We start from the raw sequence: 24,289 nt of genomic DNA, 5'->3' as shown, positions 1-24,289 counted from the left end.
AAAAACCGGTCTTATATCAACTACACAGCTTGTTCGTGTGTCATGCCTTAAGGCGGTCAACCGGTCATGCGCAGTCGAACCAAAGTCACCGAAGGGCGAGGTATCACCTGCACCGAGAAGGTTATGTTTTGGACAGCGTTCGTGTGTGTGTATCTTTCACGCTGCACGTCTATCAACACGATAATTAAAGAATATCTGAATGAATTGTGCGGGTGGGTCTTGATGAGAACTCGAAATGATTAGACTTTGGGCTCCTAGCGGCTTGCAATGATGCTGCAGTGGAACGTCCAGTTTTGATATCTCGTGTTCTGGACATGATTTTTTAGTTGTAGATAGCTCTTTGGAGGGAGAATAGGTGGGTTTTTTTAACTGCAGGAGCCGATTTCATTGCAAACTTTGAAAGGGACTAAATAAAAAAAAGGGGTTGACAAATCGTCATGATATTTGGTGTGTAGATAGCCTGAGTGATGGTTGACTAGATTGTATAGTAACTATGCAGACATAAATCATGCAAATTCGTGTCTCATTTACATTATTTATGAGGGAATACTACTATAGCCTTCTTTGCTAATATAAGACTTTTAGACTTTGAGCAACTTGTGTAATTTGGATGGAGAAGATGATCAACTGACAAATTCCATGCAAATGACGTCCATATTTGCATAATGAATTGAAATCATTTTTATTATTATTACTGGCGCAAAATCAAAACTAGGAAATCTTGCATCAGAACATGGATCATATATTGTGGGTATCAACATTTTAATATTGGAGAATAATAATTAAGAGAAGTATATTGTGAATTGTGAATCCGAGTTTTTCAGCAGTACAAATAACATATTTGCAATATAGCCAAATAGACAAGCATATTTTAACGTCATATTGTACACGGATGTTACTATATAGCCTTCTGTATAAAACACATAGAATAGTGACGATATAATTATAATAATAAGTTTATTGCAAGTTCTTGCCCGTAGGCTAATTTCAAATACATCTAACAAGGAAGGACGGACATACAATTGGTAACAATATAGCATGTGACTATTCTAGTTTAAATAATAACAATAAATTCTATCTTATTTGGGTTTGACTTCTTTTTCCGAGACAGTGGAAGACGAATGATCCCACTTTTTCATATATATACATGTTCGATTCGTGTAATATATGGTTATCATTAACAGTATGGGACATAATGATACTTATATTGCTGCGCATTTTTACTGCATCGCTACTTAATTTGTAAAACCATAAAACATCTGTCTCTCTTATTTTTGATACGTCTCCCATCTAGCAAAGATTGGCACATCAACAGTATGATTTCGTTTGCTAGATGCAGGACAAAAGAGCCATCTAGCGAGTCCCATGTTAAATGCAACAGGGTTCAGGTGACCTGCTAATGGTTGGCATCAAATAAGATTACAAAATTGTCCTGCCCACTAAAGAACATACTAGAGTAGTTTTAGGTCATTACTGTAGGACGGACGTGTACAGGGCGAGCTACGTTTCTAGAACAATTAAGGAGTGGAACTGCCTTGCTGCCAGCTTATGCTACGGTCACATTTCCAAACCGGGGCCCGGCCGGGCTGTTTGCGGGAGCAGAAAATTGAAATGTACGTCAAGAAATATACACGAATTATGCTCCTGATTGATATCATCTTTATGTCTGTGTGTTTTGTTGTCTTTTATATCATACTTTTCGTTCCCGCAAACTGCCCGACCGGGCCCCGGTTTAGAAACGTGTCCGTAGCTAGCATAAGTGACATCAAGCTCAGTCAACCAGTCAACATGAAGGTGGGGTTGGCCCAGCACATCCTCTCCCCCCGTAGTTGCATACAGTATGTAAGGCTAGCCTCCACCAGGCCCTCTTACGGGCGTATGAACCGTAGAATTCGGCAGAAAAGGAATTATTAGCCAATAGAGTCAGTTCACAGTGAAGATCACATTTCTGCCTGCAAGTGAAACCCTGGCGTAGTTAGTCTGGTAGAGACTAAGCTAAGGCGGCCATCACAGCACTTTTTATTTTTTCATGATTTTGTTCATGTTGTTGTCTCCTTGCTTTTACTACCGTTAGTTTACCTTTGATTTTGCACTTTTTGTGGAGCACCACCAACACCACCGGCCGCCTTAGGCGTGCACCCTGGGCGTGATACCCACACCGGGTCTTGCCCAGTAATACAGATAAGATAAGATGATTTTTTTTAACATGTCTGTCTCAAGTGGATGTCTCACCGGGCTTATTCCCTTCCTCGCGATCGGAACCGAAGCAGTTGCACGGGCCCGTCCTGAGAAGTCGAAGTAGGGCCGTTTGGAATTCTCGAGTCCTGACCTCGTGGTAACCTGGAGAAGGCGAAAAAAGTTTACTGCATCTGTGATATAGTACCGTAACAGTAGACTCCGGGGTAGGGTCGTGTGGCGTAATGGCAGGGTTTTCGGGTTCCGGGTTCGAATCTCCTGACGTCACCGATGTTGTGCCATTCGGAAAGGCACTTTACACGACTTTCCTCACTCCACCCAGGTATAGAAATGGGTATATTGTTGTCTGTATTGTTGAAATAAGTTAAGAAAAACTTAAGTGCAGTGCCACGTTGTCCTTGTCTGTCCAAAATCAGACTAAAAAAAGGAGACTTCTACTTTGATGAAGGTTAGACATCCAGGTAATAAGATACGCCAATAATAGTTACTCAAGCAACTTGATAAAAATTTGAAACAGTCAGACGTTTCAGACAGCATCCGCTATCTTTCGTCAGTGACTAAGGACACATCTGGTAGAGCCAGGTTTTATACCAAAACTCTGGATATGCTTATAAAGTTCAATGTGGACAGAAAGTAGTAAACAGCGAAACGCAACCCAAATCGGTGGCGAATTCTTACCTGGAAAGTCGTTCATGTCGATGATGACGTGTTTTCCGGTTCCGTCCTGTACGATGACGTCAATCCCCACCAGACTGGACCCCAGCACGCGTCTCGTCATTTCCGAAATCCGTGAAATCTTATCGGCCGACACCGGACGGGTCTGGCTGGTCGGCTCGCCATGTCTTCCCTTGAATATAAATTTGTCAAGAAAAATTGACCTTGACCTTTGCCTCCTAGACACCTTTTGACATACCAAATACTACTGTAATTAATCGAGGTTCTGTTGGTTTGCTGACTACAATGGTCCGGACACACAGACAGACAGATAGACAGATAGACACACACACACACACACACACACACACACACACACACACACACACACACACACACACACACACACACACACACACACACATTTCATTCTATATGATACAAGTCATACTATCCTCCATATATTTTCTTTAATGTACATATATTTGTAAAATTCACTTGCTTGATTAAGCTGTAACACATGGGCAATCTTTAGAACACTACCGTTCTGAAAACACGATGAACTGAAGATAGTATAATAAAGTTGTTGTATTTTACTTACAGCATTTAATAGGGACACGGAGTCGGCTTTGACCACTTCTGACGTTGAAAATATCACTTTCGGACGATCGTCTGTACATGTAAGAATGTAAAAAGAACATCTATTATAGGCTACTCGATATATAGTGAACTGTAAGCCATAGATCATCTACTTGTAAATGCAATCAGATATGACATAACAAACTACATTAATAGATTACGCAGATCCTACTAACAAAAGAAATATTGGACGGTAGTAAAACAGAAATCAACAAGCTGCTAGGGGTCCAAATCAACACCACTTCTTACCTATATCACCAGCTATCTGCCACCAAAAAATCAAGACCATAGCACGTCCAGGTCAAAAGATAAAAAAAAAAAACGAAGTTCTTCTGCAATACCAAGGTCACATACCAGGGGGGCCGAAATCGACCATGATCTATGTTTCCCCAACACCTACCCATATATCAAACATACTCTTAATCCATCCAGAGGTTCTTGAGTTATGCTGACCACAATAGTTCGGAAACACAAACACACAGACACACACGCACACACACAGTCACGCCCAAGACATTATCTCAATTTTTCAAGGCGATAAAAAAACATACTACCTGACATCGCGAAGTTCCTTAACGAAGGTCGACCGTAGACGAAATGAGTCTCTCCAATCACGTACAACTGTGAACGGAATATACGGTCGTATACGGTGTCATAAGACATGGCCAGTTCCTATAATCACCGAATTAATTACCGAGTGAGCGAAATGAGTCCAATTTTCAGTATATCCAGACTCAACTGAAATGAAATCAAAAGTAACAACCCCAGTGTTAGAACGTAGTACACTACGGAACAATGGCAGGAAACTGAGATTTAAACAATGGACTTGACCGACCTTGTGGAGAATACCGGAGTGGTTGGCGTAACTCTCAGCAGAGCACGGCAAGTCCAGATCTTCCAGCCCGCGTCTCCCAACACCAACGTCATCTTAAAGTCCAATACAGCAATATAAGAAGAGCTTGTTAGTATACCATCATTGGCAGGAACTACACTGGGTATTCATATGCAATGAAACACTTTAGACTGTCAACATTAAATTGTTCTTGAATATGTGTATACAGCTCAATTAACTAGAACAAACGCAGAAAAAAGCTTGTCATACCATCATGGGCAGGAACTACATTGGGTATTCATATGCAATGAAACACCTTAGACTGTCAACGTTTACAACGTTTCTAGTACAAACTAGAAAGGTAACAGTTGAAACGCAAATTCATTTTTACCTTCACATGGTGTATAGCCTGACATATCTACCAACTTAGAAATTGCAAGATTTACCTTCCATCCATACTGATAACAGATGGCTGTAAATCTAAATGCCCTTAGTTTTAACAAAAAAAATACACGTAGCACCCCAAATGAGACTTTACAACTAGTCCTCACTTGACTCGGGTGAAAATGAGTAGGTGTCGCTCACTCTGGCTTCGGTTGGGGACGTACTCGATTCGAGCACGCGAAGGGGATAGAAATCAGGGTTCGGCTGCCAAGCGCTCCCGGGTGCCAACTCTTTCCCTACTACTAGGTCTTCCCCGCCCAAAAGGGCTTATCATCGCATCGCGCGAAAGGTCTGGTATCCAGGCTATCTCGACGTGAGAGCGTGGAAACAAAGGGGGTCTAGGGGGTGAAGGCTATTGGTCCCTACGGAGGGGGTCCAAAATATAATGGCCGCTCCATGGAAATATGTTCCCCGTTCTTGAACTTGTAAATATACGGACTTCTACTTTTGAAACACACGTGAAAGTCAATTATCAATCTGCTGTCAGCCTTTTCTACTTTGTTGCTAACGTTACATGTTGGTCTGCAGGTAACTCTCTCTCTCTCTCTCTCTCTCTCTCTCTCTCTCTCTCTCTCTCTCTCTCTCTCTCTCTCTCTCTCTCTCTCTCATAATCACCATCATCAGGCTCAAATACTTAGCTCTTGAAGAGGTCCCGTAGGTGTCCCCTAGCACTTCAAACTAAAAGTCATTCAGTCAGACGGTACACGTTGTACTGCGTATATATTGCTACGTCGTATTTCAGACATGTCGTACTCCGCCCCAAAGCACGTCGTAGTTGGGGGAGAACTACAACGTGCCCTTGGGTCACAACGACGTAGTACAGTTAGGCCGTATTTCAGACAAAATGATACGACGTACTTGGGTGTACAATACGTCGTGCTTGCCTACTACGACGTAACATGGGCGAAGCACGATGTAGTTTACTGAAAGAGGACATATTTGAGTTTTGATCGGAATAGAAAACCATAAACGTTTCAATACCCCTGCCTGACATCTGCTTGGAGATCTAAATGTTTGAACTTCCCGCGCTTTGCCGAGCAGTGGGGACACCGCGCGGATGATGACAGTATTGCATGCCGGCGCAGTCCGGTGATTGGCCGAGACTTGTCCTGGGCGTGCGCACAACCGCGACTTCCTCCCCTAAATTTTAAAAAATTCAACAAAAATACTTGACAGGTGGAAAACTTAGAAATATAAAACTTCCCAAGAAAAGTCTGCCAAACTTTTTCGCGAGAAAAAGCCGGGAAAAACGGCGAGAAACCCGGCGAAGCGGCGTTGCGAGGCGGGGTGGGGTTGCACTACGTCAGCCATGTCGGGGTTCATAGCGGGAGGCGAGGTTCTGATGCCCGCGGCGGACAAGAAGGGAAAGAGGCGACCGACTCGCTCGGACCGGCACGAAGGGACCTCCGAGACCGACGGTAGGTGGTTTTCTGAGGAAAAATTTTTCCCCTAGAAGATTTCTAAGCAGGGTAAGGGTGTTAGAAGCGCCGGGTTCCCGCGCATGGCTTGTTCCGGGCGTTTTTCCGTGCAGCCGAGGGATTTGCATTCCCAGACGAGCGATCTTTGATCGCGCCATTCGGTGAATCTTCCTCGGCATTTCCCTCACTTTCCTCCGAAACCACCCCCACCCCACACGGTAGGTGTCCACCCCGTACCACCTCGACAAAAACCTGAGGAAAATTTGCCAGGTTCTGAGGGAAAACCCGCCCGGAATCTGGGTTTGAAAATTCGCTTCCTCTTTTTCCCGCTTTGGTTGTCTTTCCACCTTTCCTCCATGTTGGATACCGTCGCGTAGTATAAATTTCCTCGGGGGAAGGGCCCGTCCACCCCTGGACCACGCTTCTCCCGCATTTACCCGCCCAAATCACGCATTTAGACCCATTTTTGACCCCTAGAAGCAAAATTTATGCCATTTAGCGGAAATTCTGACAGAACTTTTGGTTATTTGGCTTTTTTTCCGTCTGATTATCGATGCGAGATGACCCCATACGGGGCCAGCCCGACTCGCTCAATCCGGGTTCCTCGGCGACTGGCGCCGAAAACATTCAGACACGGGTGCGCCGATTCCGGCCGATCCCGACAAAAATGGGACCAAATTTATAGAAATTGTTTAATTTCACACCTTGCATATGCTTTTACGAGCAGGAGGCGTCGAAAACGCCGCGTTCTGAGCTCGTTTTCAGCCATTTTCGTGCTGGCTGCGGGCCCGGGTGTCAATCAAGATGGCTTCGGGCTTGGTCACGAGGTCTGGGGAGGCGCGGTGGATTGTGTATCGGTGACACGGTCACGCACTGCTCGCCTGGAGGAGCCACCCGGCCCCGCCCGGCGCCACCAGCCCATCCGCTGGGGAATTCAACCCCCTTTCTCCCGAATTCCTGCAAGAAAAACCCGCTGTAATGCCCGATAAACGCTGTTTGGGATGATTTTTTTTCGGGGTCTTCTGCGGAATTGTGTGGCGCGGGGGTGGCGTGGGGAACGCGTGGTCACAATGTTGCAGCACGTGTTGGTCGCTACAATTATGCCACATTGTTTGTTTGTTTGTTTTGTCTAAGCTAATTGTTTTGTTTTATGTATTTTCGCGCCGTTTTAGCAGTTTTGTAGGGTGGAATATGTATACAGTAGGAATACAGTTGTTATGTTCTGCAAATGTTGGATTGGATGATCAATTTCGAAGTACATTAAATGCATTTGTCTACATAGATAAGTGTACTATTTACTGTAAGTCCTAAAATTACAGTCGCTGTTCTTTAAATGTGAAAATCAGCCACATGATTAACTAATGCTCTGTAATTGTTGCTATTTTTGACCGTAATTTTTCTTTTTTTTCTTTGCGTATCATCGCAGAATCTGTATGTGGAAAAAGAAATTGTCCCTTTGCAATGTTTGACCAAATTCCTAAAATATGTATCATATTAACATTTTTTAGCACAATACTGTTTAGGCATAGATTGTCTTTAATTTTGTTCAACAATTTGCTACATATATTCTAGAGATGTGTAAGTCTTAAAAATTTTATGCAACGGGAAAAAATCATCAGTCATAAAAAATACAAGATGGTAAGTTACTTTTTTGCAATTTGCAATGGACTTGCAGGGTTGGAAATAATTTGTGCATTTTCACTTTTGTGTACGCAAAATTAGAGCTGTGCACCTATTTTTTGACTGTGTGCATCTACAAATGGATATCTCATGATTATCTGTGTTGGGTTTTGTGTGTAGACTGTAGTGTACAGAAAGAAGAATGATAAAATCTTGTTGATTGCTTGCTTAAGATTTCAAAGTTAGCTATAGAATTTGGGTTCATTGCATTTTTTAAGCTGGAAACTGAAATGCGGTTTTGCTGACCTTCTACTTTATTTTTTGTTGTACATAAAAATTTTTTTACATTGATTTTTAGCTGTACCAGAGCCCCTATTCCCAAAAAAGAATGTCAACTTTAGATTCAAGCTCTGACTTAATACATGTGTAACATTGTGTCAAATGAATGTTACAAAACTGATGTCCTAATGGCAGCTGTAATCCATATTTTTGTTTTGGAACCGTACATTGCAACCAACTAGCATGTATCGTTTCATACAAACACAAAGTAAGAGAGCCTAGCTGCATGTTGTTTTTGCACTGTTTGTAAATGCTGCAAATACTCAGCGGCGGCGGCACGGGTGGGGGGGATGGGGTGCAAGGGGGGTGGGACACCCCCCCCCCCCTTTATTGCAACCGCCGCACTCGAAATACATTCTTAATATTCTATGGAGGCCCCCATGATACAACTCCCAAACCCCCTATGTGATACCGGAAATTATCACACGGTCCAGAACTCCCGTATCAGGCCCAGGTATGACTTCTATATTAATACTAGTATGCACATGTACCAATATCCAGTGCTGGAAATTCAACCTGCATATATGATAAGAACTGGACATGTAGGAACGTGGAAGTGCTTGTAAAATTTTAGGTATTTCTGATATCTATATGCAACGTTCCTTTACTGGGTATATGAATATGAGTTGCTGCAGCATTGTATTTGTGACTCGATTATGGTATGGTTTATTAGATATCCTTTAACTTAACTTAAGTTTAAGTTTCACAACAGATTGGTGCAGTTGTGATTTGTTTGTTATGGGTAGTACAGACAAAAACATTTCGGGCCCAGTCTTTGATTTTAAAAGAATTAGTAAAAAGAACTCACCTTTTGCTTTGTACTAGCTTATGTGGAGTGGTGCATCTACTGTGTACTGCAGTCAGCTTCTTTCTGTGATCACCATTGTCAATGGACCAGTACAAGACAACTTTCACTTTCAGATTTAAGAGAAATTCTGGTAGCAGCCTTACTACAACAGTCTCCTAACCATGCAATGAATGAGTGGAATGTGAGGTAATTAACCAAAAAAACTGGTTTTATGTCAACCAGCCCTGATTATTAAACAAGGCAGTCAGTGTAACTGTTGCAAATTCAAATGACACTCAGACAGTGCAACTAGCAAGAAGAATTTAGACTAACTATCATCATGATTCATATCTGGCAGAAAGAATGGATTGATCATTGAGCCATGTATGACCATAGAAAGATATGGTATCACACCTATGAGTCTTTTCCACGTCCCTGAACCATGTGGTCCGCAATAGTGGATTTTCCAGTTCTGGGCTAACATAACTGTTGCACCAATTAGGCCATGTCAGAGAGCAAACCAGCAGTTCTTGCCCCAGGGAAGGCAGCTTCTCTCAATTAACCAAGAAGGTTAAAATATGCCATCTGAAAGAAACATAGGCCCGATGTACATTAAGGAAATCTACTGGACATACATGTAGGACAATGTCATGTCTTTGGCATGGAAGTTGTATGCCATTGTAGTACGTTGTGCTGAAAGTACTACAATGGTATACAACTTACATGCCAAAGACATATGACATTGTTGTATGTCCAGCAGTTTTCCTCATGTAAATTGTGCCCAATTTAATTTCTTGGATTTAAAACGATAATGCTGACTTGAAAAATTGACAAGAAAACAGTTTTGTGGGAATGAAATAGTTAAAATAGGTTCCTCCAATCTTTTGTTTTCAATTTTTCATCATGTCCTTTGTTCTTTTATCACTTACCTGACAAGGCAATCTCGGCAGAGATGGCAGACATCGCCCCCTCCATGCGATGCAGTATTGGATCAATGCCTGTATACAGAAAATAATGGCTTTCGGTTGTGGGAACATTAAAGTAAAACAAGGTTTCGTTGACTCTGTTCATTGACATCAGTCTGTACATTGCAAAATGTTGTTTTTTTGCCTGTTACAAAAATCTATTTTACAATTCTCTTGTTTTCACAGTTCAGTTGGATTTTTGAGTGAGTTAGCAAACACTTTGCATAAATTATGTTCATGTTTTTTCAGGTTTTATATTTCAATTTGTTGTTTTCAATTTTTCCATACATCATGCAGTGATGTATGTAAGGGCAAAGTCTGCCATCTCTGATTGTACATACACATGTAACATCCAGTGTTCTCGCCAGGCCTTTTCAGCATAGGGGCCCCCTATGCTGTGATTTGGACCCCCTATGCTGTGGTCTGGACCCCTATGCTGTGTTTCAACCAGCATAGGGGTGTTTCTGGAAAGAACCTTGTGACCCTTCATAAATCTTATAAAAAGTTCATATTTGGCTTTAGAATGAGGCTGTAATAGAGGAAAAACTTTACTTCACAAAATTTATCCCTCAAAATGCAGGAAATAGTGTCTCATTGTGTTATGAATTCAAAAATTTTCCGGGGGAACAAGCCAGACTCCCTACTCTGCGGTAATTTCTTCGTAGCTTGCGCCGCGTAAAGTTGGCCTTCTGTACCTGACCCCTATGCTGTGAAAAAATTCTGGTGAGAACACTGACATCCCTAAGTTTGTATCGCTGTGCACTTGTCTTGAAAAATCATCCATGATCTAGTTACAGGTTCTCATAGCGTATTATAGTATACAGTATTCTTAGAGCTGGACATGAACAAAATTACACTTGCTATTTGAGACTACAAATAGATAAGTCATACCATTAAGATGACAACTGTCGCTAAGAAAATAGAACATCGTAATTCTAATTATGCAAAGTAACAGTTACTCAAGCAACTGGATGGAATTTGCTGTCAGAAACTGTTTGTTTGAGTAACTGTTACATGTTGCCTCACGTATCTTATTACCCGGATGTCTAACCTTCCTTCATGTAAGATTGTAATAACTCTTGTTTTGAGATTTAATATCACATATTACAACAACAACAACATATACATGTCTATCTATATACACATGTACATGTTGTACATAATACAAAAGTCATGCCCAATAATCTTAAGATTAATCAGCTTTATGGCATCATAAGATTATGAAGGGTGGCATTAGATTAATACGAGCCAGCTTGGAAGTAGATGGTGGTAGTACTGAACACTTGATCTTAGCTTGCACTGCTACAGTGGTACTGTACATGCATTTAAGTTTGCACGGTTTTCATTTTGGGGCAGGGAGAAAATGGAGTGTTCGTGGTGGTTTTAAGTTTGCATTTGAGACAATAGTTGACAAGGGGGGCAAAAAAGTTTCCGGTGGTTTTAAGTTCACGGCGAAGAGCTTACCGCAAAAAAACGTGAACATAAAACCACTGCGAACATTTCTGCATTTGCTGTAGCTTCCTAGGGGAGTGCTTTTGCCTTGACCTAGATTGTGGGACATCAGAGCTTCTGAGGGATAGAGCTTGGCTAGATGAAAATAAGGTTCAAGTAAATGCATTAGAGTGAATGTATTGGTTCTTGAAATTGCAGAAAAAATATTAACAACTTAAGTTGCAAGTTGGCAAGCTATTCTTAGGTTCATTTTTTTAATTACAGACTTTGGAAAACAGAAATCAATATTTTATATACTCAATCGAGGACGGCTGCTTTTTTAGAATGTGTCCTTTAGTTTTAACATCCCTGAACATTAGTTAAGGAAATGTAACCCTTTCGACAGATATTTTAAAGGGTTTTCTTGTGCAGTTTCTGATTGTAATTTTCAGAATCTTTAGCCTGTAGGTTTGCGGCTATGAGTTTGTCATGTATTATGGGCATGTTGACCTGGATGACAGTGACTTACTGTAAAACATACTATTTTTGCTCCACAGAAAGTCACAGCTCACCGGCGAGGGCCACGAGAACAGGAGCAAGCTCTGCAGTTTCACCCAGTAAGTCTCTCATGAAAAGACAATTTAAGGCGACACCAATTTGATTTCTGCTGTTTCTATGATTTGAACATTTTCAATGTAAGATGTACCTTTCGTTCAAAGTTATTGTAATGGGAATCTAGGAATAATGTAATTTTTTTTGCCAGTAGAATTAACGGAAAAAAGTCATGTATCCTGTAGCAGCTTAAACTAAATGTAGGACTAGGAGGTTCATTATTATCATCTTCACCGAGTGTACTACTAGTACTCGGAGAAGATTATGTTTTCGGTTGAGACGTCTGTTGGGTAGGTCTGTATGTATGTCAGGAGCATAAATCAAGAAAGCTTTGATGAATCTTTATGATTTTTGGTAGGTGTGAAGTGGTTGTGCAAAGAAAGGTCAAGTTCGAAAATCGTTCACCTTGCGCTTTTTTAACAGTACTGCAGCAGACTTTTATTGACATTAGATTTCACCTTCGTTTTCAGAACACCTGCGCACCTACCAAATATCATAAAGATCCATCCACAGCTTCTCAAATTATGCTGTCCACAAATTTAGAAAGAAATGCTCCCAACCACAAAAGGAACCAAAAGCATAACCCTCTTGGCGATAAAGTCAGCAGGGCTACAAATACTGGGTGCATGTGTAACATTTTTTTTTACTGTGGGTTCACCAGTGCACCTAGATATTTTTGTAGGCTATCGAGGAAAGGTACTATATAGTATGCAGAACATTCTTGAAATTTGAGTGTTAGAAAAAGTAATGTACATTGTATCCTTTGTGGTACCTTGATATATTACTAAGATGTCAAAGTTAGCTATAGAATTTCAGACTGAAGTCCTTAAAGGAGTCCTAAACTCCAGAAGGCGGTGTTATTTTCCACTAGATTATGTATCAATCAATACATAATCAACCGACTTTTTACAAAATTCTGCTTGTGGTAAATTTTACAAGGTGTGTTTTTTAAAACAATATGATACTCACTAAACCCCTGCAGACCCTACCAGTGTATTCCCTATGCGTAAACATACATTTTTAAACGTGGATATTTTCGGTGTAAATGAGGGTGGTTAAGCACGATATGAAGGCCAATTGTTAATAAGATATACAAGAACACATAGCCAGAAGGTTTTTCTTAACCACCCTGACATTCTTTTTGTAATCTAATTTTTGTCAGGCATTGTCAGGCACATTGTAAAAAACACATAGGCTGAGGGTCACCTGGGGAATTTGGTAGAATACTGAACGTTTTGGATGCGCACGGGACTAGTGGGTACTTTATCGTATACTGGTAAAAATATTCATTTCTACTTCCTAAAATTACCATCTTTTGGAAAATAACTTCCCCCTCTGGACTTTAGGACTCCTTTAAAAGAGGCAGTAGGGTAAACTTTGTACTTATGTTTTGCTGGCATTTTACTTTATTTCATGTTGTGCACCCGAAATCCTTTCTGTGCACCTAAATTCTTAGGTTAGATGCACCAAAAATAGATGTCAAGCCCTACATGTAAGTCAGCAAATGGACCAATGTCCAAAGCTATTGCTGAGTATACATTACAAATACAAATGTAGTTAAAACTGATGATGACTTTACTTAATTCCCAGACAAAGGTACCAAGTCCAAGACAGCTGGCAGCATGGCTGCAGGCGTGAATGGGCTCAAGGTCAAGGTCAAGGAGGAGGCTCAGGACGGAGGTGGGTATCAAAGTAAGATGACAAGAAAACCAAGTCACCATAAACATGAAAGTGTTTATGTTGGCTTCCATGACCATTAGGTAAGGTGACGGTAGAGCGGTGGAAGGACGAAGAATGACAATTTTTCGTTAGCTAGTACTTGTAGAAGTGCAATGCAGCTTTGCTAGGCTCGCGTATTTAGCCACTAGGTCACCGAAACATCGTTTGAATAAAACGCTTATGTACAAAGAGTCTTCTTGTATTAGCATGAAAGCTCATCTATGTTGGTAAATTTCATTATAAAGAACGGCCAAAATATGAGGTGAGCAACATTTGCTTTGTGTTGAATAAAGTATCAAACTTAATAATTAAAAAAAGAAAGAGACTTCTTATTCAGTGACTTACCAATTGCAACTTGATGAAACTATTCACAGATTGCTTCAGCTCACTTTCCTTTCTTTTTTCCCTGCACAGAACTGTGGAACCTTGACACCACAAAGGAACTCCTAGACAGAATCGGGAAGGTTTTGCCGCCGGACGACATGGTCAAGTTTAAGACCAGGGAGGAGAGAATGGACTGGGCAGACGTGGCCTTCGGAGGCTTCACAGGAGAACAGTGCAAGGAGAAGTGGCAGAAGATCTCCAATGAGGTCAGTTCAACCTTCAACCTGCTAATGCTATTTACTGCCAGGGTCACATTTCAAAGTGGGTCCCTGCTGGGTAGCTTGTGGGTATGAAAAATATGATATAAAAGACAACAAAGTGTTTAGAAAAATACTTACCATAAGTTTTGTATATTCTTGAAATGCATTTTTCCGACTTGGAAATGTGACCTTAGCATAAGGCACCAAATCTGTATTGGATTTTTGTGTAGGATTACAAATGTACATGTAAATATACCGTTGTACAGATAACAGCATATTCCTCATATTGAAGTGTCAGAGAAAGTATAAAACCTTTTTTGTATTTCTTGTTTACAATTTTTAGCTTGCAAATTTAAGCTTTGAAGATAGTCAGTAATGTTTTGCTACCCTTCTTCTTTATTTTATGTTCTGTACCTAAATATTTTCTGTGCAGCTCAATTTTTAGGTTAGTTTCACTTGCCAAAAATGAATTATTAGTGTACAGATGCCTGTCTCTGTGCCCTTTGGCCACACAGCAGGGGGCTAGTACACTTGCAGTGATGTGCAGTCAACACCCATACTCTTCCCTAAATGTTGAGTGCTTAAAAAGCAGAGAAAGGAGTATGCATAATGTAGTCTTTAAAGGATTTTAACCTATCACCTCACAAATGCAACTCTTGAACATCTTTTCAGATTCGAAAGTTCCGCACAATGTCTGAACTCATAGCTGATGCCAAGGAATGGCTCAAGAACCCGTTCGACAACAAGAAGAAGCCTGAGAAGGTATTAGACATGAACGTCTTATAACTGTGTGTGTGTGAGTGTGTGTTTATATGTGTGTGTGTGTGTGAGTGAGTGTTTATATGTGTGTGTGTATGTGAGTGTGTATATATGTGTGTCTCTCTATTTGTATGTGTATGTACATGTATGTGTATATGTGTGTGTGTGTTCGTGTATGCGTGTGTGTGTGTGTATGTGTATATGTGTGAGTGTGTGTTTGTTAGTGTGTCTGTGTATGTTACTGTTTGTATTGTGTGTGTGTATATGTTTGTGTGTGTCTGTCTATGCGTGTGTGTGTGTGTGTCTATGTGTCAAAGACACACAATATCAATATACACATTACACAATTCGGCATTGCTAAACATCCCAGTGTCAAGGGGTGAACTTTGCCGTAATATCTGCTTTGTTCTTAATGATTTTGAGCTATAACATGTCTTTTTCAAAACAATAAACAAAATGATGTGAAGTTTGTGAGCTAAGAATTCTGGCGTTTGATGGAATTATAAATGGTTGATTTTACCGCCAAACTCAGTAATACAAAAAAACTGTACACATATTTTCCATATATTGATCAGTTTGAAAACTTTTTATGACATTTCAACTATGTTTTTATACTTACAGAAGTGTATCTGTACCATTCGGCGAGTGGTAATTGTTTCATATCTTTAGTTCACGGTTACTTTTTGAAATGATCTTGTTCTAGTTCCTTAACTGGTTTGTTTTCCGTCCCGTTTATTGAAGCTCTGTACTAACAATTCTTAACCAAATTTCTACAAGACCAATTATTGTACAAAAATGTTTTAAAAGGATAATTCTGAACTAAGATATCTACATGAAAACTGAGTCTGAGGAAAAAGTCTATGTCTGAAATGAAAATAACAACAACAAGAGAATCCCTACCTATCCACCTTAATTTTTTCAGGACCATATTCTGAAACACAACATTTATTCTCCCAGGCCAAGAACTATGAAAATGAATTGATGTGGCCAAAAGATGTTCATCTATATTTTTCTGGAAACTTGCTATTATATGAGGCACTACAAGGGTGAACAACAACAAATATAGAATTAGAGAATTCATAATTCATACCTACTGACCCTAATTTTTACAGGACCATAATCTGACTCACAACTTTAATCTTCAGAGGCCTTAGAAATATCGGAGAACTAAGAAATTAGCATTAAGATGTTCATCCAAATTTCATGTTGTCCTCAGCTTTATCCAGACCTCCCCAAGAAACCGTTGACTCCCTACTTCCGCTACTTCCTCGAGAAACGCAAGAAGTACGCTGAAGGTCACCCTGAGATGGACACGGTAGAGGTCACCAAGAACCTGTCTCAGAAGTTCAAGCAGCTGCCCGAACGAAAGAAGGTGGGTTTTCTGTCATCTTATTACCCTCGCCAAGAAGTTTATGTTTCCGATAGTGATCGTATGTGTGCCTGTCAGTGACCATGATAACTCAAGAATGTCTGGATGGATTGTCTTCATATTTGTCTTGTGGGTAGGTCTTGATGAGACCTGAAAAGGATTAGATTTTGGGCCAACTAGCAGCCTTCTATGGTACTGCAGCGGAACTTCAGGTTTTAATATCTCGTTTTAACTTAAGTACAATGGTTTCATTTCAAGGGCCACATGCTTGTCGTATTTATCTATTCAGTGTAAGTATAGCTGAAAACTACTGGAACAACAGAAGGTTATTTATTTACAATTTTGTTGCCAACTTCCATGTCATTATTGATTTGCAGCATTGTATACTAGATCTTCTGTCTTTTAACTGTGTTTTATGCACATATATGAATTGCCATTGTGTGTGGGTTTGCAAAATTCTTGGAGCATTTTCCTTGTACTGTCATCCATTCTTATAAAAGTTGAATTTTGATTTGCAATTTGACAGGCCAAATACATGCAGCAGTATCTGAAGGAGAGAGAGGAGTATGAAGCAAACATGGTCAGATTCAGGTAAGGGTGGAACAGCTACCACTAGATCTACTCATTCTGTATGAGTTCAGTCTTTTATTATTCAGCTTTCAGGGCTCGAAATAGTGGGTGCATGTGCACCCTTGTGCACCCAAAATTGGAGCTGTGCACCTGACTTTTTACTGTGGGTGCACCAGTGCACCTAGATATTTTTGTAGGCCATGCGGTAAAAGTAGTATTGTACACTAGTATACAGAATATTATTGAAATGTAAGTATCAGAAAAAGCAATACAACCATTTGTTTTACTTTATTCTTAATACATGTATATACAGTTCTATCTTTTATTATTCAGCTTTCTATTGTCTTCTTTATGTATACCTGTGTTACCTATGTTACTTGCTTCACTTAGATTACAATCTGCTACTACAAAAATGTACTTTTATTTAATTTTCCTGTGCATAGTTCGATAACTTTATGTTTCTGTGGAATGAGCCAACGTGAAAAAAATTTGACTAAGTTAAATCGTGCTACGTAAACACCCAGCTAATTGAAAATTCAAATAGTGCATAAATAGATAGATGAATATTTATCTTATAACTATATATCAGTTTTAACTTTTATATCATTCATTGGTGAATGGCTTACATGTCGTTTGTGATATCAAAATATGGCATCATGTGGCACAATCCGTAGGGTGTTTCGCCCACAACCGAGAGGTTGCGGGTTCGAACCCACCGATATGCCTCGATGTTGTGCCCTTGGGAAAGGCCCTTTACAAATCGAAAAGAGTAGGGTTTCTTCCCGGTGTGAGTGGTTCATAACCATACAGTTCAATGGCCGCACGTGGGGCAATTGTCGTATTGAGGTCGCCTTGGCACCAAAATGGCAGCCTACAGACCCTTGCGATTCAGCCCTGTCGGGTAGTAGTCGGTCAACCCAATAACGCCCCCCTCAGTGCTGTACGACAGCGTCCTGTCAAGTAATAACTGACAGCCTAGCTGCTAAGCTGAGGACTGGGGCTATGCATAGAAAAAAAATACTTTTGTTTAAATTTTCTTTCTGACTACCTCCTCTTTTTCCTTCTGTTAAATGTTCTTCTCTTCCATCAACCTCTCATTTCTTCCCTCGCTCCCCAGACAAGAGCACCCCGACTTTGCGGAGGAAGAGATGAAGAAGAAGGGGAAGACAGACGAACCCACCAAACCAAAGACTCCCGTCCAGACGTTCATCCAGGAGAAGGTGGAAGACTACATGAAGGCCCACCCTAACGTGAGTTGACTCAACCTATCAGCACTTTAATGGTTATTGCTGCGATGGTCTCACTTTTTTTTTTCGCGGTAGGGAGAAAATGGATTGTTTGCGATGGTTTTGAGTTCGCATTTGAAGCAATAGTAGAGCTACAGTCACACAATGGAATGGCTTTTCGCGGTGGTTTCAAGTTCGCGGTAAAAAGTTCACCGCGAAAACTTCGAACATAAAACCACCACGAACCTTTCTGCATTTACATTACTTGTCCCTCCATTGAGAGCCTTTCATTGTAACACTAGGATATCCTCAAGCTCACATTGTTACTCTGTTTAATTACCAGTCTCAAAGTCCTTCTTGAGCAACAGCTTCATTCCAAGGACTACCAAACTACTCTCTTATTGACAACTTTTTTCCCTCCCGTATACAACCTGCAAGCCTTCAAAACCAATTTTCACTGCTCTCTCCTAGCAACATCATCTTCATGTTCCATCAACTTTGTTCAATGCCTAGATTTGGACCACTGTGGCATTGCACTGAACAAACCTGTTAAAAAAAGGGGCACTTTTACTACTAATTCTGTCACCCTAAAGGCGTGAAGTATTGTTTTTGGCTTGTCTGTCTTTTTGTGTCTGCAACTCCCTATGTACACAATGCAGTGTTGCCATACATTCTCAGTGTTGCAAATCTAGTGGGAATGGAAGTGTTGCAAAGCGGTATAGGTAATGGGGTGAAGTCTGCCATCTCTGAGTGCCTTGGACAAAAAACGTACTACACAGACTTTGCAGTCAGTACAGCCAAAATATCCATACACCCATTATCTTGAGTCAGGATTACATCACAAGCACCTGTACAGCTCCAATTTTACCTGCGTACGCAGGTGGTTTTTTGAGCCCTGATCTTATTGAGACACCCTTTAGCCCCTTTAGGGGGCTAATCTTCCAGGGCTCATAGAATTTATATTTATATTATAACTTTCTTTTTCCTCAGGGCAATAAGCGAGAGGCGACCGACGCCCTGCGAAAACAGTGGAACGCTCTGACAGACGGGAAGAGAATCAAGTGGATCAACAAGGCTCTGGGCGTGCAGAAAAAATACACCGTGAGTTTTTATTTTGTAACCACACTCGTCGGACTAACTGAGCTTTTTTTACTTACTTCACCCAAAGGCTTATGTTATGGCTTGTGTTTCTCTGTGTATGCGTATGTGTGTGTGTATGTGTACGTGTATGTGTGTGTACATGTGCGTGCGTGTTTGTATGTGCATTTGTGTGCGTGTGTGTGTACACAATGCAGTAATTCTTGTGTTCTCTTGGAAATCAGTCTAGTTTGACTGAAGCAACTACAGTCAAACCTGTATTAGCCGTCACCTTTGCATAGCGGCCACCTGCCCATAGTGGTCACTTTTTGTCGGTCCCTTGGATTTTTCCCATTGACATAAGCATTAAGAATTAGGCTATAGCGGCCACCTGTCCAACGCGGTCGCGGCCAGACGATTTTCGGTCCCGCGAGTACAGTAACACTGCCGATAACGGTCCCGGCGCGCCGGTAGAAGCCGCATCGCCACCGCACGCCGGGTTTTAAAATCTTCATTTTTTTCACGCCGTTATCAAATTTATGCGGACTCAAATGGATAGGATAATAATAAAGAAAGCCAGAATGTTTTATCTTTGTTAGAAAATCCATGGTTTGACGCGAAGTCAAGCATAAATTTCTTCACATGGCTTGCGTTTGGACATCGTGGCAAAATTGTCCATTTCTGTGCATTTCGACTGGACAAATATTACGGCAGCTTTTTGAAAAATACAACCCGCACATGTACCTGATGCGGTAAGTTCGCAAAATGTTTGAATGTCGGCCCAATTTCCGTTTTCCCCGGAAAATTCATCCAAAATTGTGCCCAAAACGTGCTTCGGGCTTTCGCGCGATTTGCAAAATGGCGCTGATAGTGAGCAGCACAAAGGTCAACGGAAGACGCCACTGTTACGGAGGTATAATGTGCTAAATTTATTTTGCTGCAAAGTATCACTGAGGATAATTAATTTAATAAAAGCTTCAAAATAAATATGAATAACATCAATATGATGTAAAATTTGGGCTGTTGCAATTTTCTGAAAAGAAAAAAGCCATCAAAAGACCGACCTAAAATGTGACTTACCTATGCAATGTTTACATGTGTACTGTATGGTGAATAAATGCATCTCAGTTGGTACTGAAAACTGAGGTCAATTAATCGACCTTTTCTCCATAGCGGCCACCTGTCCATAGCGGCCAGTTTTCGCCAGTCCCTTGAGTGACCGCTATAGACAGGTTTGACTGTACCAAGTTGTTTTCAAGATCAAGTAATGGTTTATTGGTTTAATCAATTGATAATTCTCTGTATGTATATATGTGTGTGTGTGTGTCCGTGTGTGTGCACAATACAGTGTTAATTTTTATATATGGGTTCTCTTGGAAATCAGTCTAGTTTGACTGAAGCAACTACCAAGTTGTTTTAAAGATCAAGTAATCAATTGGTTTACTGGTTTATCAATTGATAATTTGAAAGTTTGACTTTAATTAATGTATTAACTTTAGTGGGGTCGTGTGGCGTAACGGCAGGATTTTCGACTCAGAACCAAGGGGTTCCGGGTTCGAATCTCCTGCTGCCACCGATCTTGTGCCTTTGGGAAAAAAGGCACTTAACACGATTTTCCCCACTCCACCCAAGTGTAAAAATCGGGTACAAATGTGTGTGGGTCACGACATCAGCAATAGCTGCCTGTGTCCCACGTGTATTGCACTGTTTGCAATTCCAATAAATCCAAATCCAAATCTAAATCCAAATTAATGTGTTTCCCCAGGCTGTCTTAAACTGGACTTAGCAATAAATTGGTTTATTGGTTTATCAATTGATAATTTGAAAGTTTGACTTTAATTAATTTGTTTTCCCAGGCTGAGATGCAGCAGTATGTGAAGGACCACCCTGACTTCGAGGCCACGACCCAGAGGCCGCTGCTGACCAAGGCCGAGAGGAAGCTGAAGGAGAAGAGCGAGGGGCGACCGGACAAACCTCCTCCGTAAGTCAGTCTTTGATTTGACTCGATAAAACTATAGGCGCACTTGTTTGTCCACAGAAATGGCTACACTTTGTTCTGCTGGAGGACCATGTAGTTGTTGGTAGTTTTACTCATTTTTATGATGTTTACAGGAATAGATACAGTCTGTTCTGCTGGAAGCCTTTGTACCAAAGTTATCAACCAAGGATTGATGTGTTCAAAAATTTGTATTTTCCTACAACCATCGTAGAGTAGAACTCGTTGCCATCAAACACTGTAGGAGCATCCACACTAGATAGCTTTAAATACTTGCAATCAGATGTGCAAAGGTTAGGTGTGGTTGGTTGATCAGTGAAGAATAACCAGCTGCGCATGCTGTCATGCCAGGTTCCTCCAAGCTGGTGTGTTATGCAGAAGGATGGTCATACCGGCTATCAGGGCACAGGTAATTAATTGTGAGTTTTAACAATTATTACCTTGTTCATAGGACTGGCTAGAAGACTTAGTTTTAACCGTTTTATGTTGTCCACAGGAATGGCTACAGCCTGTTCTGCTGGAGGACTGAGTTTTAACCATCTTTATGTTGTCCTGAAGACTATGCTTTTTGGTTAGTTTTAACCATTTTCATGTTTTATGTTGTCCACAGGAATGGCTACAGCCTGTTCTGCCAGGAGCTGATGCTGAAGCTGACCGACGTGCCCAACAAGGAGCGCATGCAGGAGTGCAGTCGCTGCTGGAAAACCATGTCTTTTTTGTTAGGTCTAACCATTATCATGTTTTTCACAGGAATGGCTGTTCTGCTGGAAGACTGAGTTTTACTATTTCTTTGGGAATGTCTTTCCTGTCACTAACAATGAATTGCTTCAAGATCAGTTTCCTTTTCTTTTCTACAGGACTGGCTGCAGTTCTTCCTGCTAGAATTTTTTGTGTGATCTAACCTTGTTTATGTGGTTTAACTTTTTTTGTTTTTGTTTTCAGGAATGGCTACAGCCTGTTCTGCCAGGAGCTGATGCTGAAGCTGACCGACGTGCCCAACAAGGAGCGCATGCAGGAGTGCAGCCGCCGCTGGAAAACCATGTCTCAGAAGGAGAAGGATGGGTACCAGAAAAAGGCAGAGGAGGTGAGACAACTTTTTTTCTTTCTTTTTAACGAACTTGCTCAGTGCTCAGTACAAGGCCACTCCTCTAAGCACTGAACTAATTGACTAATCTCTTCACCCTAGGTCAGAAACATCAGTGCTCGAGACAAGCATAACTTCACTGACCCATTAGGAGAATGTTGAAAATTAGTTTGTAAGGCGGGATAAGGACTGCTATGGCTTAGTTTTGATGACTTATAAGTTATAACAGTAACTGTTTTTATTGATGGAAAACCATGTCTCAGAAGGGAAAGGACAGGTACCAGAAAAAGGCAGAGGAGGTGAGAGAACAGGAAAATACTGTAAATACATAAATGTTCGCGGGGATTTAATTTCGCGATGGTTTTGAGTTCGCGTTTGAAACAATAGTAGCGCTACAGTTGCACGATGGAATGGCTTTTTGCGGTGGTTTTTAAGTTCGCAGTAAAGAGTTCACCCCAAAAAGTGCAAACATGAAACAACCATTGCGAACATTTCTGCATTTACAGTAGGTTTATGCAAAGTACAATCAAGATCGTCAATGAAGTTTAAACATCCAGGTAATAAGATATACTTGGTAACACTTACTCAAGCAACTAGATAGACTTTGGAAAGACAAAAGGTAATGTTTAACTACAAAATTAACTTGAAACAGTTAGATACAGAGTATTATGTTGGAGACTGAATGCCATCATAAAAAGAGTCTTTTTTTCCCTCTCCAGTTGAAGACCAGCTTTGAGTTTGACTTCCAAAGGTACTTAGAGGTAAGGATTGTTCATTATCTAAATAACTATATATTTGTCTGGGAGACTTGAAAGGTTGCAGGGTAGAATGGAATAGGGGCTGAGGTCTACCATTTTCTGTTGCCTTCGTACCCAACAGAAGCATTAAACGATTTCTGTCCTTTTCCAGACCCTGACGCCAGAAGACAAAGCGAGAGTGTTATCAGAAGAGAAGGGGGGAAGCAGAGCTAAACCAGCCACGGAAGAAAACGGCCAATCCACTACTACCAGATCCTCTGCAGCAAAGTCACAGGTAAGGAACAATATTCGTCAATGAAATTTAGACATCCAGGTAATAGGATACGCAAGGTAACAGTTACTCAAGGAACTGGATAGAGTTTGGAAACAGTCAGAAGTTTTTTCAGTGACTGACAAAAGGTAGTGGATACCACCTGAAACATCTGACCATTTCCAAAAGCTATTCAGTTGCTTGCCTTAGTAACTGTTACTACTGTAAAATCCCTATTTGCGTACGCACCCCTCCTAACATACGCACCCCCGATTTGGGGACGATTGCGGGCCTGACTCAGTGAGTTGAAACGTTCAGGGGAAAAACCCTCCTAACGTAGGCCCCCCCTCTCCAGCATTTCGGTGGATAGTTAGAGGTTGACATGATCATCCTTCCGATGCCCAGAGCGTACAAGAGACTTCACAACAAAAAGGGGCCTAGCAATCCACCGGAGTCGCTGGTGCCTACATCATCCCTCCACCGCCAATACCCGGTCACGTGCCGGTAGCCTCGCAGACAAGGAGGTACAGCGCCAGAAGAGACTTGCCAAGGAAGTCTACAAGGCCAACAGCTAGAAAACGTCCACACATTTGACTACCTCGGAAGCCGCATGCAATGTGATGGTGACCAGAGAGCAGATGTGAAATACAGAATGGACATCGCACAATCCTGCTTCAGCTCCCTACAACATATATGGAGGGACCACAGACTTCCACATCCAATGAAGATACGTCTGTACAAATCTTCTGTCTGTTCAACTCTCACGCACAGCTGTGAAGCATGGGACTTAACGAAGGACGTCACAAGGATGATCAACGGTTTCAACAGCAGATGTCTACACGTGATCACTAAGAAACACTTTCGGGACACAGCAACAAACCCAGACTACAACCTGATGTCAGCCATCCGTCGTAGGAGACTCCGGTACCTGGGCCACATTCTCCGCATGGACCCCTCCAG

General features: G+C 41.2%; 2 protein-coding genes across 2 annotated transcripts in view; one reads left to right on the top strand and one right to left on the bottom strand.

The window, feature by feature from the left end:
• Positions 1 to 2,215: 2,215 nt before the first annotated feature.
• On the bottom strand, positions 2,216 to 4,449 carry LOC136424579 (inositol-tetrakisphosphate 1-kinase-like). Its single transcript, XM_066413192.1, has 5 exons — positions 4,325 to 4,449; positions 4,044 to 4,110; positions 3,452 to 3,522; positions 2,875 to 3,043; positions 2,216 to 2,340 (listed from the first exon to the last, which is right to left on the bottom strand). Exons 2-5 carry the CDS (start codon positions 4,048 to 4,050, stop codon positions 2,216 to 2,218), a joined length of 372 nt encoding a protein of 123 aa, XP_066269289.1. The 5' UTR covers positions 4,051 to 4,110; positions 4,325 to 4,449.
• Positions 4,450 to 5,884: 1,435 nt separating this feature from the next.
• Positions 5,885 to 24,289, top strand: part of LOC136424687 (nucleolar transcription factor 1-like) — a 30,469-nt gene continuing 12,064 nt past the window's right edge. Inside the window, exons 1-13 of the mRNA XM_066413312.1 lie at positions 5,885 to 6,183; positions 11,883 to 11,942; positions 13,528 to 13,629; positions 14,071 to 14,246; positions 14,913 to 15,002; positions 16,216 to 16,371; positions 16,895 to 16,959; positions 18,056 to 18,188; positions 19,155 to 19,265; positions 21,098 to 21,222; positions 22,180 to 22,321; positions 23,041 to 23,082; positions 23,231 to 23,353. Of these exons, the coding sequence (XP_066269409.1) occupies positions 6,075 to 6,183; positions 11,883 to 11,942; positions 13,528 to 13,629; positions 14,071 to 14,246; positions 14,913 to 15,002; positions 16,216 to 16,371; positions 16,895 to 16,959; positions 18,056 to 18,188; positions 19,155 to 19,265; positions 21,098 to 21,222; positions 22,180 to 22,321; positions 23,041 to 23,082; positions 23,231 to 23,353 (1,434 nt within the window). The 5' untranslated portion in view covers positions 5,885 to 6,074. The remainder of the gene's footprint in view (positions 6,184 to 11,882; positions 11,943 to 13,527; positions 13,630 to 14,070; positions 14,247 to 14,912; positions 15,003 to 16,215; positions 16,372 to 16,894; positions 16,960 to 18,055; positions 18,189 to 19,154; positions 19,266 to 21,097; positions 21,223 to 22,179; positions 22,322 to 23,040; positions 23,083 to 23,230; positions 23,354 to 24,289) is intronic.

Source organism: Branchiostoma lanceolatum, chromosome 18 (genome assembly GCF_035083965.1).
Source record: "Branchiostoma lanceolatum isolate klBraLanc5 chromosome 18, klBraLanc5.hap2, whole genome shotgun sequence".
NCBI classification, from domain to species: domain Eukaryota; kingdom Metazoa; phylum Chordata; class Leptocardii; order Amphioxiformes; family Branchiostomatidae; genus Branchiostoma; species Branchiostoma lanceolatum.
Note: the sequence above shows the minus strand (reverse complement) of the source record. Positions and strands in the feature narration are given on the sequence as shown.

Coding starts and splice junctions, on each gene's coding strand:
- LOC136424579 (XM_066413192.1), bottom strand. Junction 3,044..3,451: donor CCGTGTCCCTATTAAATGCT/GTAAGTAAAATA, acceptor TTTATATTCAAG/GGAAGACATGGCGAGCCGAC. Junction 2,341..2,874: donor CGACATGAACGACTTTCCAG/GTAAGAATTCGC, acceptor CGCCTTCTCCAG/GTTACCACGAGGTCAGGACT.